At 45.3% G+C, this 17,542-nt stretch overlaps 1 protein-coding gene across 11 annotated transcripts in view; it reads right to left on the reverse strand.

Moving 5' to 3' along the window:
• LOC144115531 (uncharacterized) overlaps nt 1–17,542 on the reverse strand; it is a 147,714-nt gene that overhangs the window by 23,284 nt on the left and 106,888 nt on the right. For 3 of the 11 annotated variants that reach the window (XM_077649954.1, XM_077649952.1, XM_077649947.1), the window contains 2 exons: nt 8,858–8,940; nt 5,795–8,166 (listed from right to left, as the gene is read on the reverse strand). The exons of 1 other annotated variant lie outside the window; for it this stretch is intronic. In XM_077649954.1, coding sequence (XP_077506080.1) covers nt 7,916–8,166; nt 8,858–8,940 — 334 coding nt within the window. In that variant the 3' untranslated portion in view covers nt 5,795–7,915. Of the gene's footprint in view, nt 1–635; nt 761–5,794; nt 8,167–8,857; nt 8,941–17,542 lie in introns of those variants that run through there. 7 more of the 11 variants (XM_077649956.1, XM_077649951.1, XM_077649948.1 and 4 more) reach the window with 6 other exon arrangements.

The raw sequence follows: 17,542 nt of genomic DNA on the forward strand, positions 1-17,542 counted from the left end.
ATTCAATCCCAGTTGCTAAAAGAATCAATGGATGACGATGGGTATCTACAAGAGAAGGATGAAGCTGCATGTGCACAAGTTTGAAAGATGAATTGTCATACAGCACTCACAATATTAATATATCACGCAAACCAAGGCATCGAAATTTTGGTGCGTACTATGATTTCATCTTACTAGACTTAAGTCTTATCTATCTGCAGTGTGTGCTTTTTGACATGATTCCCACCAGAAGAAAAAGGACGTAACCTAACTAGCAATGCGCACTGAACTTCCTGTACAACAAAGTGGCCTTTACTCTGGCATAGTAACATTACGTATATGGAAAGACAACCAGCTAACTACTGATATGTAGGATTGCTAGAAAAAAACAAGGATTTATGGACGAGCAGTGGGAGTTGCTTGGCTAGTTGGTTGATGCTTCATGACAAAGAACAACAGCACAAGGCAACAATGTAGACATGGAGGGCAGTGCCCATGTTTCTGGGAGTGGTTTACACAACAGCTTGTGTCTGTTCTTCATTACCTGTTGTTGGCCAGCATTTTAATGTGTACTTACCGCACTGAGAAATGAGCAGCAATAGAATTCTGAAGTGATCTGAATGACATAACATGCATGTTCAAAAATCGCACATTACCTCTAAACATTGCTCAACCCGCCCATCATCGTTGATGGGTAGGCAGCCGAGGAAACTAGAGCTGCCAGTAGAAGATCCATGGGACACCAGGCGACCCAGCTGAAGTGCTTGTCCATCTCAGGTGCCTGGAAAAATAAAAACGATGTGAGCTATTAAATGTGTTGCTAAAAAAACATTTGAAGGTTGTGATCACAGCATTTCTCAAAGTGGATTAAGCTTCTCTGTACACATTCTGAATCCAAGACTAAAATTTTATAGATAAGTGTCTAATGCATATGCACACGTACTGGTGAAATTGACGAATTCAAATGATATATGAGACAGATACTGCGCCATTTCCTTTCCCCCAAAAAAACCAATTAATATTATAATTCACATTTGCAATGTGGCTAAACTTAATCCTGCTAGTTGCAGCTTTGCAATTGAAGCCACGACTGTGCATTATGGTTCAGCTACTGTCATTCTAGCAATATCTTACTTCGTGAATTTCTAGATTTATTTCTTCAATATATCTTTCTCAGGCTGCACTGTGTATACTACTTCAAAGATAGTGCTAGTACACAGTGAAGCCTGGTAAAGAAATACGAAATAAATCTAGAAATTCAATTCACTAAATTGTTGCTCTAGCAGGTGACCAGAAGTAGCGATGCGTACAGCAATGCTGTCAGTGCTGCAGTTTGAAATTTGCAAATAAAAACGACGAACAACTTGCCTGTAATGAGGAAGAAGACGGCATGCAGCGCGGTGCACATGTGCACAAGCGAAGATTCTAAGTGCTGCGTATGCTGCTCCTGCCTGGGGTCGTTACTCTCGAGTCCTTACCACCTTAACAATGCATTCACAAGATTGTCTTCGACACTCCAGAACTGTGCGATGACGGCGAAAGGAATCGATGCACTGCTCCAGCGACAACACATGCTACTATCGCACGTGCGAGGCTGACGTAAGCAGTTCAGCTGCACTATGAAAACAGCGCCAAGAACCCCATGGCACGAGCATCGTTCAGTAAAGGTCGCACTTACCGGTATTTCTTGTTGAGGTTTTCCATTTCCTGCTTCACTTGTTTGCTGGTGTACGGGCCTTCTCCCGGCGGTAGGCCGGCATTCAGTTCCACTACAATTGCACAATATATCCAAGCATTGCGCGTGTTGTAGCTGGTCCTCCCAGATGCGTATCAGGGCCGCAGTTGTTGAATCAGGCGAGATGACATGCATCTGGGAGGACGAGTTGTTCGGTGTTGCTGCTGCCATGGGTGCCGGCGTGTTGTCGGTTAATGTAGCAAACAGAGGTTGGCAAGCTCGGTGTGGGTAACTGTGGTTAGGTGGTGAAACTGCAGTTTCGTATGCCATGTGAGAGTGGCCAACTATAGTTACGGGGAACCATAGTTACCTTAACTGTGGTTATGGTCGCCCGTGTAAATGCGATATTAGGGGTCTCGACAGTTTTGCCCATAAAGTTTCTTACTATTAACTAGAAGGAAAGCTGGCGCCCCGCCTATGGGTGTTTGCATGGAGCTTCCTTGAGACCACCTGAGCATCATGGGGCAGAGAGCTACTGACAGCAGAACCACAACATCTGGCCAAAAAAATAACGAAAAAACATGTTCGATAATCAAGAATGTTCTCACATTCAATATCCTGTCTATTAATTGCAACAAACGAGCAGAAAAGCACGTAAATATAAAGTTTGCCTAAAATAAGGGATGGCTTGCTCTCCTATTGGCCATGTATTGCACACCACAAAAACCAATATTTCATGCTTAAGAGGTGCACGTTTAAAAATATGTTTGCAGAAAAAATTTTGTTTGAACACTTTAAGAAGTTTCTTAATGGCACTTCGGAAACCAAAAACCTTTTATTGGCGTCGTGTGCTGTTGCCTTCTCACTACTATGGCTTTTGCGCTCTACGTTTGCTCCAAAGTCATAGTTTCTTACTATAAACTAGAGAGAAAGCTGGCGGTGCTACACCTGAGCCACCATTGGTGCTCAAAGCATCATGGCGCGATCAGCTACTTGGTGCGGAAGTTCTTTTTTTCATGAATAGAGAGTGGCATTACTGAGATGTCCCGTTCCGTTCACAGCGCAGATGACTTTGGTGCAAACATATTGCGCAAAAGCCATAGTAGTGAAAACGTAATAGCACACAATGCAAATAAATGGTTTGTTTTTTTAAATGTCATTAAAAACCACTTGAAGTGTTGAAGTGACATTTTTTTCAAAAACATATTTCCTTTTAAAAAAGTGCCTGTTAAGCACGAAATGTTTTTTTTCTGCAATACTTGGCCAATAGGAGAGCAAGCCACCACTTATTTTTGGTAAACTTTATATTTACATGCTATTCTGCTCGTTTGTTGCAATGTACAGACTGGATATTGAATGCTAAGACATTCTTGATTATCGAACGTTTGTTTTTTCATTATTTTTTGGCCAAAAGTTGTGGTTCTGCAGTCGGTAGCTCTCCGCCCCATGATGCTCATAGCGCCCCTGGTGGTTCAGGTGGTCTCGAGGAAGCTCCATGCAAACTCCCATAGGCGGGCGCTAGCTTTCCCTCTGGTTCATAGAAAGAAACTAAGGTCTGCGCCGTGGACGGGACGAGACATCTGAGTAACACTACTCTCTGTTCCTGAAAAAAAACCGACTGTCCAGCATCAAGTAGCTCATCGCCCCATGATGCTTTGAGTGACCATGTTGGCTCAGGTGCAGCGCTGCCAGCTTTCCCCCTAGTTAATAGTAAGAAACTCTATTGTTACGCCAGCACCTAGAGTAGCAGTGCATTTAAGTGAATGTAATTCCGCAAATAATTAACAACTTGTGATGCGAAACTACTGCCGCCATATAATTCATTACTACACTAAATTACTATATCAGAAATTTTTATCAAATTACAAATTAGTGGGAAAAATATCTAAATTACATTATTCTGATTTCAATAATTCAATTACTTCCTTGTCTGAGGGAAATGAATCGGCCTGTAAAGCCTACATTGGTATAAAATACACTCATTTTCTGGAAATCAGCCTTACCAAATCCCAACAAAAAAAGTTGCTTCGTACGAAAAATCAAATCTTTAGGATGAAAACTGATCCTCACTGCGCGGCTGGATGGCGCATCATGCACCCGAAAGTGAAGCCACCGGAAGTAATCGCCCCGTCGTCCTGAAAGTGACCCTTTGACATTGCATGAATTGCGATATTAGGGCGGTTTTTCAGTTTGTTTTTCAGTTGGCATTTAGGCTTTTCATTCTTCTCGTCTTCTTCCATGATAATGATTAGTTGTTGTGCCATGAACAGCGTTAGGAGAGCAGCAAAATTTTCGGGAAAGATGTTTCAATAAGAAAGTGCTTTGCAATAAATGGAACGATGCTAGCAGACACCAGGACGTCACTACACACAGCACGTACAAAGCCTTATCTGCTGTTATGCCTGAGCACGCATGCCGCTGGCATCCGTAGAAACCAGCGCCGTGCGCCCGCCATCGCGCAAAGCAAGCCCGGACCGCCTGGACTGTGGGACACGTCGCAGCGTGTAGCATGATTCACGCAGGCTCGCCTAGCGGAATCCACTTAACGCTTCTGTTCGCTAGCACCGGCTCGAGACTCGAACAACTCAGCCAACCCTTCGCCGGCAGTCCTTTCCCGGCTGCAAACTGAACGGCCAAGCCCCTCTGGTCCATTCGTCCGATTCCAACGCTGACCTGTGGCATGAGCTGATTGGAGAGTTCGAACGGTTGGTCACTGCAACAGTCCCAGCGGCTACAAAAATTGAGCCATGCTGATCGGCAGCAGCACTCCTTTGCGTGAACTCGTTGAGCTCTTGGCACCTGTGCCGATTATGGAACGCCCTTGTATATACTGTACATAAATGTTTCACGGCCTTGACCGTTTAATCACTGAGCACTGCGCAACAGTGGCAGCAGGCCAGGAGGCCCAATTCTAACACCGCTCTCTTCAGCTCCGTGTCATGCCGCTGCTCTAATGTTGCGAACGCTTTGCTTTGTGATGCTCGTTTCTTGCTATATTCTCGAGATATATTATCAATGAGAGATAAATTTAAAGACAGACTCATGGAAACCTCCAGGCAGCCGACTTTCAAGTGATCACTTTACAGAGCTATGTTTCGGTCGTGCCGAAGCAAGGGCGGGGCTCCTAGCTGACGGGGCGCAGATGGTGTTCTGGTTCATATGAGCGCCTCCGAAAGGTACAGTACTACTTCACCAAGTGTAGCAACTGCCGTTCTAGATCCTACCAATAAAAGTACGATACCTGAAAGTCATTTTTTTCCTGACGCTTGGTGCAGTTTACTTGTAACAGCCCTAATGGTCCATTTCTCTCTCGAGCGGTCCAGGTCGAAAAAGGCACGCGCTGTAGCAATTCATTGCTCTTGTCAGCCGTTTCTCTCGCTCTGTGCACCTCTGAATAGCGTAATGTCTATAGAGACATCGGCTGCCTGCAACATGAAACTGAAGCTACGACTGTTTAACAGGGGCCGTTTGAGGGATGTTCCACTGATTTCCGCTGTTGCTTGCCTTTTGTTTGCTAGGCGAAAATTCGGCTTTTAACATGGCTTTAACCTTGTGATTCCACTGTGGCTTCTTTATACTCAGAAGACAGCAGCCGGAGAATAATGTAGTGTATTATGTAATTATGTACGTTTATGTACCCCATTAATGCAGCAGGGTGAAAGCTGCATAAATTTTTTGCTCGGTTTCACTGTTATTACAGGGTTATCCAGATTATGATCTGATTAAATGCGTTCAGCTTGCTTATTTCTTTTATATAACAGCAGATAATACACGAGGGCAATGAAAAAACACTGCGAAAGAAAGGAAGAAAAGCGCAACCTTTTCCATTGAAATACACAGCAGACACGAGACTTCAGAGACAAGCCGCCCACCTTCCATTTGATTGACTCATGCTTGCCTCGGAAAGCGGGAATGTGGCATCCAGCCGCCTAGAGGAGATGCGGGCCACTCAAGGTGAATGCATTTGAAATACATTCCATACATCAATGTGAAGAGCATAAAACGGCTTTACACTAATTTGTCATGCATTAAGGCACTAGCATATAAAGTAGCGGATTATCAAGGAGCGGAGACGCACGTCGCAGTGATAGCTGTTAGGGGTTTAAATCGTGAACAGCAAGAAATAACCTCGACACTGAGTAGATCATGAAAAACCAATTTATTGCTTTTAATTTCACTGTCACTGTTGTGCACCAGCCTGTGAACCAATGTTACACGAGGAATGACGCGTGATGCTGCGGATTCCATATTGACCAAACTTCCCAATAACTACTGAATTTCGCACCTAATAGATCTCGTCTCTTTAGCATCTATAAGCCTGAATAGATCAGGCAGTATTGTAACAAAATTGAGTTCATTTCTTCTGATCTTCACTGAAGTCCTCAAAGAAAGGGTACTCCGTAGACAACAGCAAGATATAAGGCATCATCAGTTCGAAATTTGGGCCTGTTACCAGTCAGATCAAACACCATGCCTCCAGGGCCCACAACTGCTGAGTCAGGTTTGGGTGTCCCCGTGAGCAGACATAGGAAAGATCGAGCCCGGTGCTTGATAGCGCATAGCAAATCCGGGACGACCGCTCGAGACCAGCCTCGAGGAAACGGTGCTTGGCTTGCAGCAGCTTCTTGGACATATCTACGCGGAGACCTGTTGTTAGCGCTCACCATCTACACGAACTTGCAAGACTTCTTGAGGCGGTTGTGGTTCCTCGAAGCAGTGGACACTGTGCCCACAGCTGCGTCCGGATATAGAGAAGCAGTCGTCTTGCGTACAGAGTTAAATATTCGGTTTTGTGGCAGCAATTCACGTTGTTGTTTTGCCACTCTCGGTTGCGTTCAGGTTTCTAGCTATCGCCCCTTGTTGCAGATGAGTCCTGCTGTCTATCTGCCAGTCCAGACAAAAGAGAAGATTTCTTCTCTGAGCGTTTGTATGGATGTCACTGCTGACAATAACAGGTACTGTCGAGTGCATGCAGGTAAAATGTTGACAAAGAAGAGCGGTTCACGTGCACACAGCATTTGGCCGAGCATTCCAGTGTGTGCAAACCATGAACACCATGATCAAGACTGCAATTGAGAGGCAGAGACGAAAATCTTGTCGCGTCTAATTCACACATTATTTAGAATGAGGAAGACCTTGTGGCCGAGCCGTCCCTTGAACTTAAAGGACGGGAAGATAAAAACACTCAGTGATTGTGACGCACTTCCAAGGAAAATGGGCGATGCGTTGTTCTGCACATGGGAGACAGTATTTTTGTTAGACGCGGTTTTGGATCCCATCCAATTTCTCGCATTCAAATGACTTGCCGCAAGTGCAAAGTTCACTTGTGATCACAAACTCAATCCTCGGTATTTTTTGCAGGGTTAGAGAATCCTAAATGGGTTAGCATTCAAAGCCTCCAATCCCTAAAATGATGACGATAAAAATACCCTTCGAATAACATATCTGATCAAAGATCAAAACTCTGTGTGTTATATTTGCTTAAACATCTACATAAAAAAGCCTGCAGCTCAAGTGGGAGACATATAAATATCTACTTGAGCTGCGTTAAAGCAAGTCTTAATGATAAGTAAGTCGCCTCCGCGTCATACGATCTGATCAGGTTTCGAGCCCTAGAAAACTAGTACATGACGTAAGTGTACTCCTCGATGCTTCATTCGAGTACTCTAGACAGGTGTGTGGACGATAGTACGTCTCACATGAAGTTCATTTAGCCTCAGAGCTACCTAAATAGCTCTCCACATCGCTGTTGGTTACCTAAATACACATACTTAAAAATTCGGCAGACACACTTAAGGCTGCTTACGTGTGAAAATGTGAAAGGGCTGAAGTGCGGAGTCATGCTACATTGCCGAATCACTGAATCGTGCATGAGTCATGACTTGCGAAGTACTGAGTGATGCCAAGTTGAAGAATGTTTATGTGTCATCAGTCACGACTTTTATAGCTTGCGTTTTAGCTTCGTCATTCATGACTACACATTCTCGCATACATGCGTTGTGACCTCATACACAGGTGTTCTGGCATAAGAATTTCGGGCAATCGAGCGCCGGATTTTGTGCTAATGGGACACGTAAAGCTTTCGCATTGGGCTTTGCGTCAACCTGCACTGCAATTTAAACAAGAATACTTTAACATCTGTCGCGGCTGTACAGAAAGGATAAGCTTACAAAACTGTTATTCTACGCAGCACGCGACCTGTTTAAAGACAGTACTTTGAAGATATTTAGATCCGTCGTTTGGTATCACCTATGCAGTCCTTCAGGTGGCCTGCTCGAAAAGCGGGAGGTGGCACAAAGAGGCCCTCGTCGACAGCAGCACCCCGAACATGACCGCATCGTACTGGTTGTTGTGGCACGTCCGAACCCCGCTGAAGTTGCGCGGCAGGTGTAGCCCCACAGAGATGCAAGCCCCACGAGTGGCCCAGCACCAGGGGACGGCGGGGGTACACGACGGCACCCTGGACGATGCCGCTCCGGCTACACGAGGCACACGCGGACGAACTGCGGCTGCTGAGACGAGAAAATAATTATTGATTTCGATTCTTCCGGAAAAAAATTACGGACTCAGTTACCATTATATGAATACAATGCGTTAGCACTATGTCTTCTTACTTGTAGAGCTAAGGTTGCCAGATCAGCCCATTATTCAGCGAAAGTTGATTGACATTGGTTTATTGGCCCTCCACCTACCACGGCAGCCACCCACTGGGTAGTTCCCGAGGCAACCACCTTTAGTTTGGGCATTCCTTCGCCAGCTAAGAACCTCCTTCTTCCACTGTAGCCACTTTTGGGGTTCTTTAGGCGCAGCTGCTTTCTGGGCTCTCCCTCCTATGCCCTAAAAGAGGAAAGGGAAATTTCCATCTCTCCACTTGCCTAGCTATCAAACGTGGCAGGTGATGTACACAACACTACAACGCCAGACGCTGCCTTTTCTTCATAGTGGAGCTTCTGGCATGTTGCCCCTCCCCTCCTTTCCCCAAGTGTAGTGAGTGGTGGTTCCTCCTCTCCACTTTGACACCTGCAAATCGTGGGAGGTTGTTCACAGCTGGCAGGTGGTGTACACAATAATGCAACGCCGGACACCGCTTTTTCTTCACTGCGGGACTCCTAATGTTGATGCATTAAAAATGCTACATTTGTTTGTCATTACCGGCTAACCAGGACCAGGCTAACCAGGATGGAAGCCAGACAAGCGACCTACCGAACAGGAACCAACGTATACAGCGAATGGGTGCCTTGATGATGCCGCTGCTGCTACACGAGGCGGACGTGGACGAGCTGCGGCTGCAGACAGGAGAAAATAGACTGATCACTATTCATGCTGGAAAAAATATGCTACACACAGATGCCACAATCTCCTAACCAAGGAAGGGGACGAACGACGCAAGGCGATCGCTTCGGTCATGTGAAATTAATTGCATGTGAGCTTGGTATCTGCACAGAGTGAAGGATCGCCTCAATTGCAGCAAATGACCTTCACCACCACCACCATTTTCACCATCCCACCCTATCTGAGTCATCAGAAGTACAAGGGAATTTCCAAATGACCTCAAATTTCCCCCATTGTACCAAGCGGTAGGCGCTATCTTTGGAAATTCTGCAGCGTCGACTCTATACGGTCACTGACAATATCGTCCTCATATAGTCCATACTCTGAGTTTTGAAATATTGCACGGAACTGTTATGGAAATATCGAAGGTAATCGTCCATCCTTCGCAGGCGTTAGCAATATCTCGCTGTTTAAGTTTTTCCTTCGCTCGCATCAAGCTGCTAAGACTGCCATAAAAAGCAAAATGGGATCGTTTTTGATGACAGCATAAATGATGTTAGCAAAAAAAGGATCAGTTTTACCGACTCAAGATCTGCAGATATACTGATTTCTATAGTGAAATCTCACAACACATGAACGAATTTTTTTTTTTTCTAAAAGTGTGCCATGAGGCATAAGTTGAAAAAGGGGGAAGGAATGCGGGAGATTGAAAGTTAAAAGAAGGAATGAAGACCCATTGCGCTGAGGTAATCGCAGAGGTTGCTAATGAAATGATTGTTCATAGTCCACTTTACATAGTCACGTTCGCGGTTCCACCGCAGGCCCACCTTCCTGAGGAGCCGTTTTCTAATAGCAGCCATCGCTAGCACGTCCACAAGTGCCGCACATCACAAAGGTCCGGTGCAGCGCTACAGTGAAGGCATCTGTCAATTGCTGGCAGATCTTTTGTATGCACCGATGGCGGCCAGATGGTGTCAGAGCCGCCCCTGCCTGAATCCTGTACACGGATACCTCCTCCTGCCGAGTAAGACTACGGGGGAGAGGGTGCGAACACGGAGGAATTAGAGCGCGTTTACTGGCGCAGAACTTCAGAATCGGAAACATGGGACAGGAACGGATCTGGGGGAATAGGGGAAGGTGGCAGGTCGTCTGATATGTGAAGATGAGTCATAGCATCCGCATGAATGTTATGTGGATCCTGAGCATGGCCGCGAATCCAGTGTATGTGCACAGGACATGTATACTTTGCGCAGAGCACGTGAATTGATTGTGAAATCTGGAATGTGCGTTGAACAGCCTTAAGCTGTTTAAGGGCGGCGTGGGAGTCGGTGTAAATATGAACTGTATTGAATGTTGGAACAAGCGGAAGGAAAGCAATGGCGTTATAAATGGCTTGAAGTTGCAATGCCAGGGGAGTGCACGTATCCGCAGTATAAGTCGCGCGAGAGTTAAGATGCGGATGAGATGGACTATACACAGCAGTAACTCCCCTCTCTACAGAATGTGATGCATCCGTGTATAATATGCACCCTTCAGGCAGGTACGCTGCTGATACCGACGGGGAAACAGTGGGGCGATTGTCCGTGAGCTGGAAATAGGACCACGCAGGAAGTGTCTTTAAACGATGAAGTTGGAGAGACTGTTTTCAAGCTCTGTTTGCCACCCGTTGGTCGATGAGTACACTGAGTGTATTAAGTTGGGCGAACTCCTGTAGCACAGGTATGGGTGTTGAACGAGGCAGATATGTTATGGCGCACATAGCCTCACGATTGGTAGCTTCAAGGGAGTCCCACTGTCTGCGGGTGAGATGTTGAAATTGTGCCTGATATACTATCCGTGGCTAAAGGATAGAGCGCACAAGCTGGCGGGCCGTACAAGCATGTGCGCCACCAGAGCGCATAGCTATGCGATGAATCAGACCTAGAGTAGCGTGAGCCAATTTACGGGTGGCTGTCAGCCAAGGGGTGCCAGTCCCAGATGTATGGAGGAGAAGACCAAGAATACGAACAGTTTCTACCTGAGGAATCGGTGAATTATGTATCGTAAAATTTAAAGGGGGAGCTTTCCGTAAGCCGGCTTTATTTCAAATGCGAATGAAACATGATTTAGTAGGAGAGAGTGTTAGGCCCAGAGGTGGGAGGCGAGATGTCAATACATCCAGCGCATGCTGAAGGACTGACTGATGGATAGATGCATCTGGATGACGGCACCACAGGGTTATATCATCGGCATACGCAAGCACACGGATAGAAGGGCTCGGACAAGAGGAACAAAAACCACATTAAATAATGTGGGGGCGAGAACGGAGCCCTGGGGGACTCCTCTCTTGGAAGTGAAGTTACCAAAGGGCTTTCCATGGACACGCACACTGAAGGTTCGATTTGCTAAAAAGGCGTGAATGGAGAGGAGGAACCAGTGAGGGAGACCAAGAGTTTGAAGGGAGGCAAGAATGGCAGAGTGAACACGCAACATAGCCTTTATTGATTGCAATATAGCCTTTATTGATTACGAGAAAGCATTTGGTTCACTCAGTGTAAACCTCGGCAGTCATGCAGGCATTGCAGAATCAGGGTGTAGAAGTCTTAGGGAAAAGACTGGAAGATGTCTATAGCAATAGCACAGCTACCATAGTCCTCCATAAAGTCAGCAATAAAATTATAATAAGGAAGGGCGTCAGGCAGGGAGACACAATCTCCCCAATGCGATTCACCGCCTGCCTGTTTACAGGAGGCATTTCAAGGCCTGAATTGGAAACAGTTAGGGATAAGAGTTAATGGAGAATACTTTAATAATCTGCGATTCGCTGCCGACATTGCCTTGCTAAGTCACTCAGGAGATGAACTGCAAAGCATGATCAAAGGGTTAGACAGGCAAAGCAGAATGGTGGTCTAAAAATTAGCATGCAGAAAATCAAAGTAATGTTCAACAGTCTAACAAGAAAAGAGCAGTTCACAATTGGTAGTGAGGTGCTGGAAGTGGTAAAGGAATATGTCTACTTAGGGCAGGTGGTGACCGCTGATCCCAATCATGAGAGGGAAATAATTAAAGAATAAGAGCGGAGTTAAGCGCATATGGCAGGTTCTCTCAGATCATGAATGGCAGTTTATCAACATCCCTCAAGAGGAAAGTATACAACAGCTGTATCTTACCAGTACTAACCTACAGGGCAGAAACGTCGAGGCTAACGAGAAGTGTATAGCTCAAGTTAAGGACAACACAGCGAGCTATGGAAAGAAAAATGATAGATGTAAAGTTAAGAGACCGGAAGCGGGCAGAGTGGGTGAGGGAACAAATATGGGTTAATGACATCCTAGTCGAAATCAAGAGGAAGAAATGGGCTTGGGCAGGGCATGTAATGCGAAGGCAAGAGATAACTGCTGGTCTTTAAGGGTAATGGAGTGGATTCCAAGAGAAAGTGTAGCAGGGGGCGGCAGAACGTCAGCTGGGTGGATGAGATTAAGAAGTTTGCGAGCATACGGTGGGTGCAGCTGCCAAAGGACAGGGTTAATTGAAGAGACATGGGAGAAGTGGGCATCGTCAGGCTGATGATGATGATGAATGGTTCAGTGGCGCATCCATTTCTGGTGGTCAAGAGCATGCCGAAGATGGAGGCAAACAAGCAGAGTGGTCTTGATCTGTTGGGACGTGGTAACCACGAGAGAGACTTGTCGAAGGTCACCCCTAGAAATTTCTAATTTGTAGCGTAAGGCATTCGGGTGCCAGCACTTAACTTTCAGCACATAGCGCGAAAGGTTGCGCCTGGTAAATGCAATTGCCGCACAATTTTCTGGAACATGACGAGACCTCGCTTTTTCAAGAATATTGTATTTTCTGGACTACAGTCTGGGAGTTATGCATGTTTAAAAGCTTAAATTTCACGTGGTCTATATATACGTGTTGCGTAGTTATCTGTGTGTTGTAAAAAATTCTGCGCAAACTATTGGCCTATTGGGGATCAAATACCATCCACAAGGTGGTAGCTTATAGTAGTATGCCTTTTTCGATACTTAATTTAACATCAGAACTTGCCTGGATTGTCTGGAATTAGCGGAAAACTGCAGTTGGCTGCAGTAGAATTTTCATCGTGGTGAGAGGAGCAGCCGATCTCACAGGCTGCACCACCTGGCGAGCTGCGAGGCAACCAGTGTCACTGGTCAGAGCTGGGGTGGGTTTCAAAAGTTCCCCAGATGGCACAAAGTCGGCTCCTCCGCCCACTGCGACGAAAATTCTGCTGTAGCTGACTGCAGTTTTTCTTTGGCTGCAGGCAATCTAGGCAAGTTCCGGTGTTAAATTATTTATGGAAAAATTCAGACTACCATAAGCTGCCTTGTGGTAAGCAGTTGGGCCAAAATGGGCCAGCAGTTCGTGCAGGAAATTTTTTACAACCTGGACATATAAATGAGGAACATGCGGTATGTGCATGATTTAATTTTTTAAGATCATTTGTTAGAGCCGAAGAAGCATTGCATGGCTTTCAAAGTACAAAAAAACGTGGCCTGACTGTACCTGCAACATTTTGCTATGCTAGATCACACAGCAAAAGCAGCTTCGATATGCAAGTGGATGCTGCTTGTGGTGGCTGCTTTTTAATGCTTGGATTTGCGAGAACATGTGCAAAACCTTGAAGAATAATGCCATGGGTGGTGCAGTCCTTCTTGAAGAATGGTAGTGATATGGCTAATAGAGCAACAGCCTTCACAGCAGCATTCAAGCTCATTGTAGTTGAGCCTGTGCAAGCACTTAAGTCGAACCGAGCTGCGGAGAAAGAATTTTACATTGATGAAAAAAGTGCCGGGGGCTGCTTCCCTGCGATGAAGGAAGTATGGAGGTGGAGGGCACTAGCTTTGCCAAATCTTGAAGAAAAGCTGGCAGCGTGGGTAGGACAGCCGCAGGAAGTGGCGAATGCAGCATCGACAGAAAATAAGACTGGAATAGGACTGATTGCTCGTACTATGGCTTCTGAAGAAGGTACCCGGAATTCAAGAGTAGTGTGTTGTGGTGCACCAGGTTTATGAAATCGTCTGTGCGTTCAGCAGCGCACAATGGTGGGTCCATACTGAACCAGGCACTGCAAGACTAGACTGGAAGACCAGGACCAATTGTATACTACTTGTGAACAATCTAAAAACTTATTTTCAGCCAAAAGTTGTCTCTGCGAAATATATGCACTAGGGTTGGAGTGTCTAAGAAAAAACATTACTATTTTAAGTTGAAATTTGCCCATGCAGACTGTAAACTGGGTGCAGACAATGGCTTAGAAAATATGGTACTTCAATTATATACACGGCAAAATTACTTTTGAAAAGCAATTAAATTACATTAATAATTACTTTCCTAGAAATCTCTTGAAAATAACTTCACTATATTACCAATAACTGCTCTCAAATAGTAATGACATTACATTAAAATTTTTTCCCAAAAAGTAATGAAAATTACATTTAAATTAATTTTTAGTTTCAACACTTAAAAAGTTGTGCATGGGTCATAGTTCCTACAAAATTTTCATATTTGTTTTCACCGCCACTGAGCTTCAAAATGGGCACCGGAAATTTTGCCCCTCTTTCAATAAAGGTAACCCTAATGCATTGAATTGCCGCTTTACTGATGTAGCTGAGGTAAACTTAACTGCAAAATTTAATTGGTTGCATCACTATCGATTTAGAAGTGAATTGTTCAATTTGCAGTATGGTCCCACCCTCTTGATTTCGAAGAATTTGTTGTACACGTAAACAGCGGGAGTGCATCGACCGCCTGTTGACGGTCATCGTCCTGGAAATGCACCGCGGTGCAGACAAGCTGCCACAATTCTGCTGTTAAGTTGACTTGTTCTGGAAGTACATTGGCGGAAAAAAATAGCATGTCGTGGTGCCGCTGTCGTCTATATTACCCTTGAGTTAAAAATATGGCTTCATAACCAGGCACAGAAACTAGTTTTCCCTAGAACTCACAACCAAGTTTGTTAGATATCATTTGCAACTTGTCAGTGTTGCGACGTGACAATATATATTCATCAGTCTAGAGGGAACTACTCGCTCAAGCACTCGCAGTGTGTCTGTAGGAAGGGGCAATACAGCATGTCATGACCATGGAACTCTCCCGATGGCCCTGCAGCGTGTCTGTATGTGCAACCGTACGCAGTGCTGGAAGAAGCGTAGGAGCCCTATTAAGTAGACTCATCACCAAGGCGGTGCCGATGCGTGCACGCGCATCTCTTCTCCTCCACGTGCGACGCTTCGCTGGAGTGCTGGCTATTCCTGGACACGTGTTTTTCTTGCTTTCTAGATGCTCAACCCCGCAAACACGAGGCCAGAGCATGGCTGATACAAGGAGGAGCAAGAACTCATTAGTCAGCAGAAGTAATTTTGCTAGTAATTAATTAGTTTTGCATGAAATTACTGCTCCAAAGTAACTCATTACATTACTATATTACCAGCCCATAAAAGCAGTGAATTACATTACAGATTACCGAGCAAAGGAATTTAATTACTGCCATGTCCACTTCAATTGAGCCTTTTGCACTATGTGAATATGCATGTATACACAGTGTGCACTTATTGAGACTGGTGCATCACACATATATGTAATCAGCATATAAGGGAGATTTCAGCAGAGGGTTGCTATGAGGGATGCCATAGTGGAGGCTTCGGATCATTTCGACCACTTAGGGTTCTTTAGTGTGCACTGACGTCGCACACTAGGCAGGCCCCTAGAATTTCACCTCCACCAAAATACGTAACCACTGCGACTGGGATCAAACCCACATCTTTTGGGCTAGCAGCAGAGCACCATAACCACTGAGCCACCACGGCAGCTAGAGATTCTGTTTCCGACATACGATTCTTTGATGTGCAGCCTTCATGTCTTGATTAACACTTGGCATGCTCAGATGCTTCGGCTTGTGATCACTCCTATCATTGCTTCCTCTTCCTCCCCTCTTGAGCTCTTTCTCAGTATTCATTGAAGAACCATGCAAGTGATTTGCCCTGATAGTTTCACTTGCTAGAATTTCAATCTCCTTCACTAAAGAGCATCACAGCCCAGGTGAAAATTTCTTACTGGGAGTCTACTGGTTTCAGCAGCACTGCTTCTATAGCACATTCCCAGCATCTGCTGCAGTAGCTGCTGGAACTATCAGCTTGCATGATAGCACCAAAAAATTACATTTAATTCTGTTTGGAGAAATCATTCGTAAAATCTCCTTTCATTTTCCGACCTATCTGAAGACATTAATATTAAAGTAACTTCCTAAATGTTGAGCACACACAAAAAAGTCGGCGGGGAGAGTTGTGTGAGAAGGCGCAAGCCCGCCCGCTCAGTTTGTGAATGCAGTCGCTGTGTGCTGCTGTGTGGTCTAACCCACACAGCTGGAAATTGTACCTCCGCATCTCTCTACGTAGCTGTCGCACCCCTTCTGATCTGCGCACTAACTTCGTGAAGTCAGTCGCCGTGGTACCGTTGCCCGCTTTGCCTAAAGGGTACGACGCGATAGATAGTTGGTTAATTGTGCAAAATTGGTCATTCTCTACTTAACATTCACAGATCTCTAGGAGCCATCACACCACACCTGGCACAGTGGCGCAGTAGATAAGCGGTGTACAACTGCCTGGGATGGCAAGTGTTGCCATCGGTGGAATTTGTGCGATCCAGGTTTTCCTGAGCAACCTTGCACAATGAAACATTAACCGCCACCTGCCAGGTTGCATGAGGACATCATTTCTCTCTCTCTCACACACACACACATGCACGCATGCACGTGGGTTTTTGCTCAATGGGCTAAGTAAGGCTTGCTCGCAACCTGCGGTAAAATGGTAAAGTCATCCTGCAGGACCATGCAGATCTGCCCATAGTGGGAGCATACATACAGCTATAAACCCCATTCGAAAATTAAGCACCTAGAGCAACAACTTTCAAAATGCTGCAATACATGCGAGAGCACTTGTGATGATGAATTTTTATGGCGCAAGGGCAGCTTTGGCCAAAGAGCGCCATTGCACAAGGTAGTTTTCATTTTACAAGGTGGGGTCAAAGACCCATTTCCCAAGCATTTCACCCTAAGAAGCCGAGCACCAGGCAAGGGAAAGCTTGTACCCACCATTGTACAAGCAAATTGCATGTGGAACTCACATTCTGATACCATATGGGCTCATGCTTATAAATCCCCCATTATGGGAGTTCCACAGATGTTCATGATGAATGCGTTAATAAGCAATGCTCTATTGTTAAATTTTAGCACTAAAATTGGTTTCTGAGGAAAGGAAATGGCCTGGTAATTGTCTCACATGTGGTACCCAATGTGGACACCCAAACAGCGCTATAAGGAAAGGGAAGAAGGTGAGAGTGAAAGAATAAAGATAGAAAGAGGTGCCATAGTAGAGGGCTCCGGAATAATTTCGACTGCCGGGGGATCTTAAAGTGCACTGACATCGCACAGCACACAGCTTTTGCGTTTCGCGGGAGGTGAAATGCAAAGACGCCCGTGTGCTGCACTATTTATTCAATTTTAACACTCACAGTTGAAGACATTTAGCTGCAAGGTTCTGTTAGCTTATTACTGCGCAAACAAAAAAAATCTCTACAAACAGAACAGCTCAACGTTCTTTGCTAGAACCAGTACAA

This window comes from Amblyomma americanum, chromosome 1 (assembly GCF_052857255.1).
Source record: "Amblyomma americanum isolate KBUSLIRL-KWMA chromosome 1, ASM5285725v1, whole genome shotgun sequence".
NCBI classification, from domain to species: Eukaryota; Metazoa; Arthropoda; class Arachnida; order Ixodida; family Ixodidae; genus Amblyomma; species Amblyomma americanum.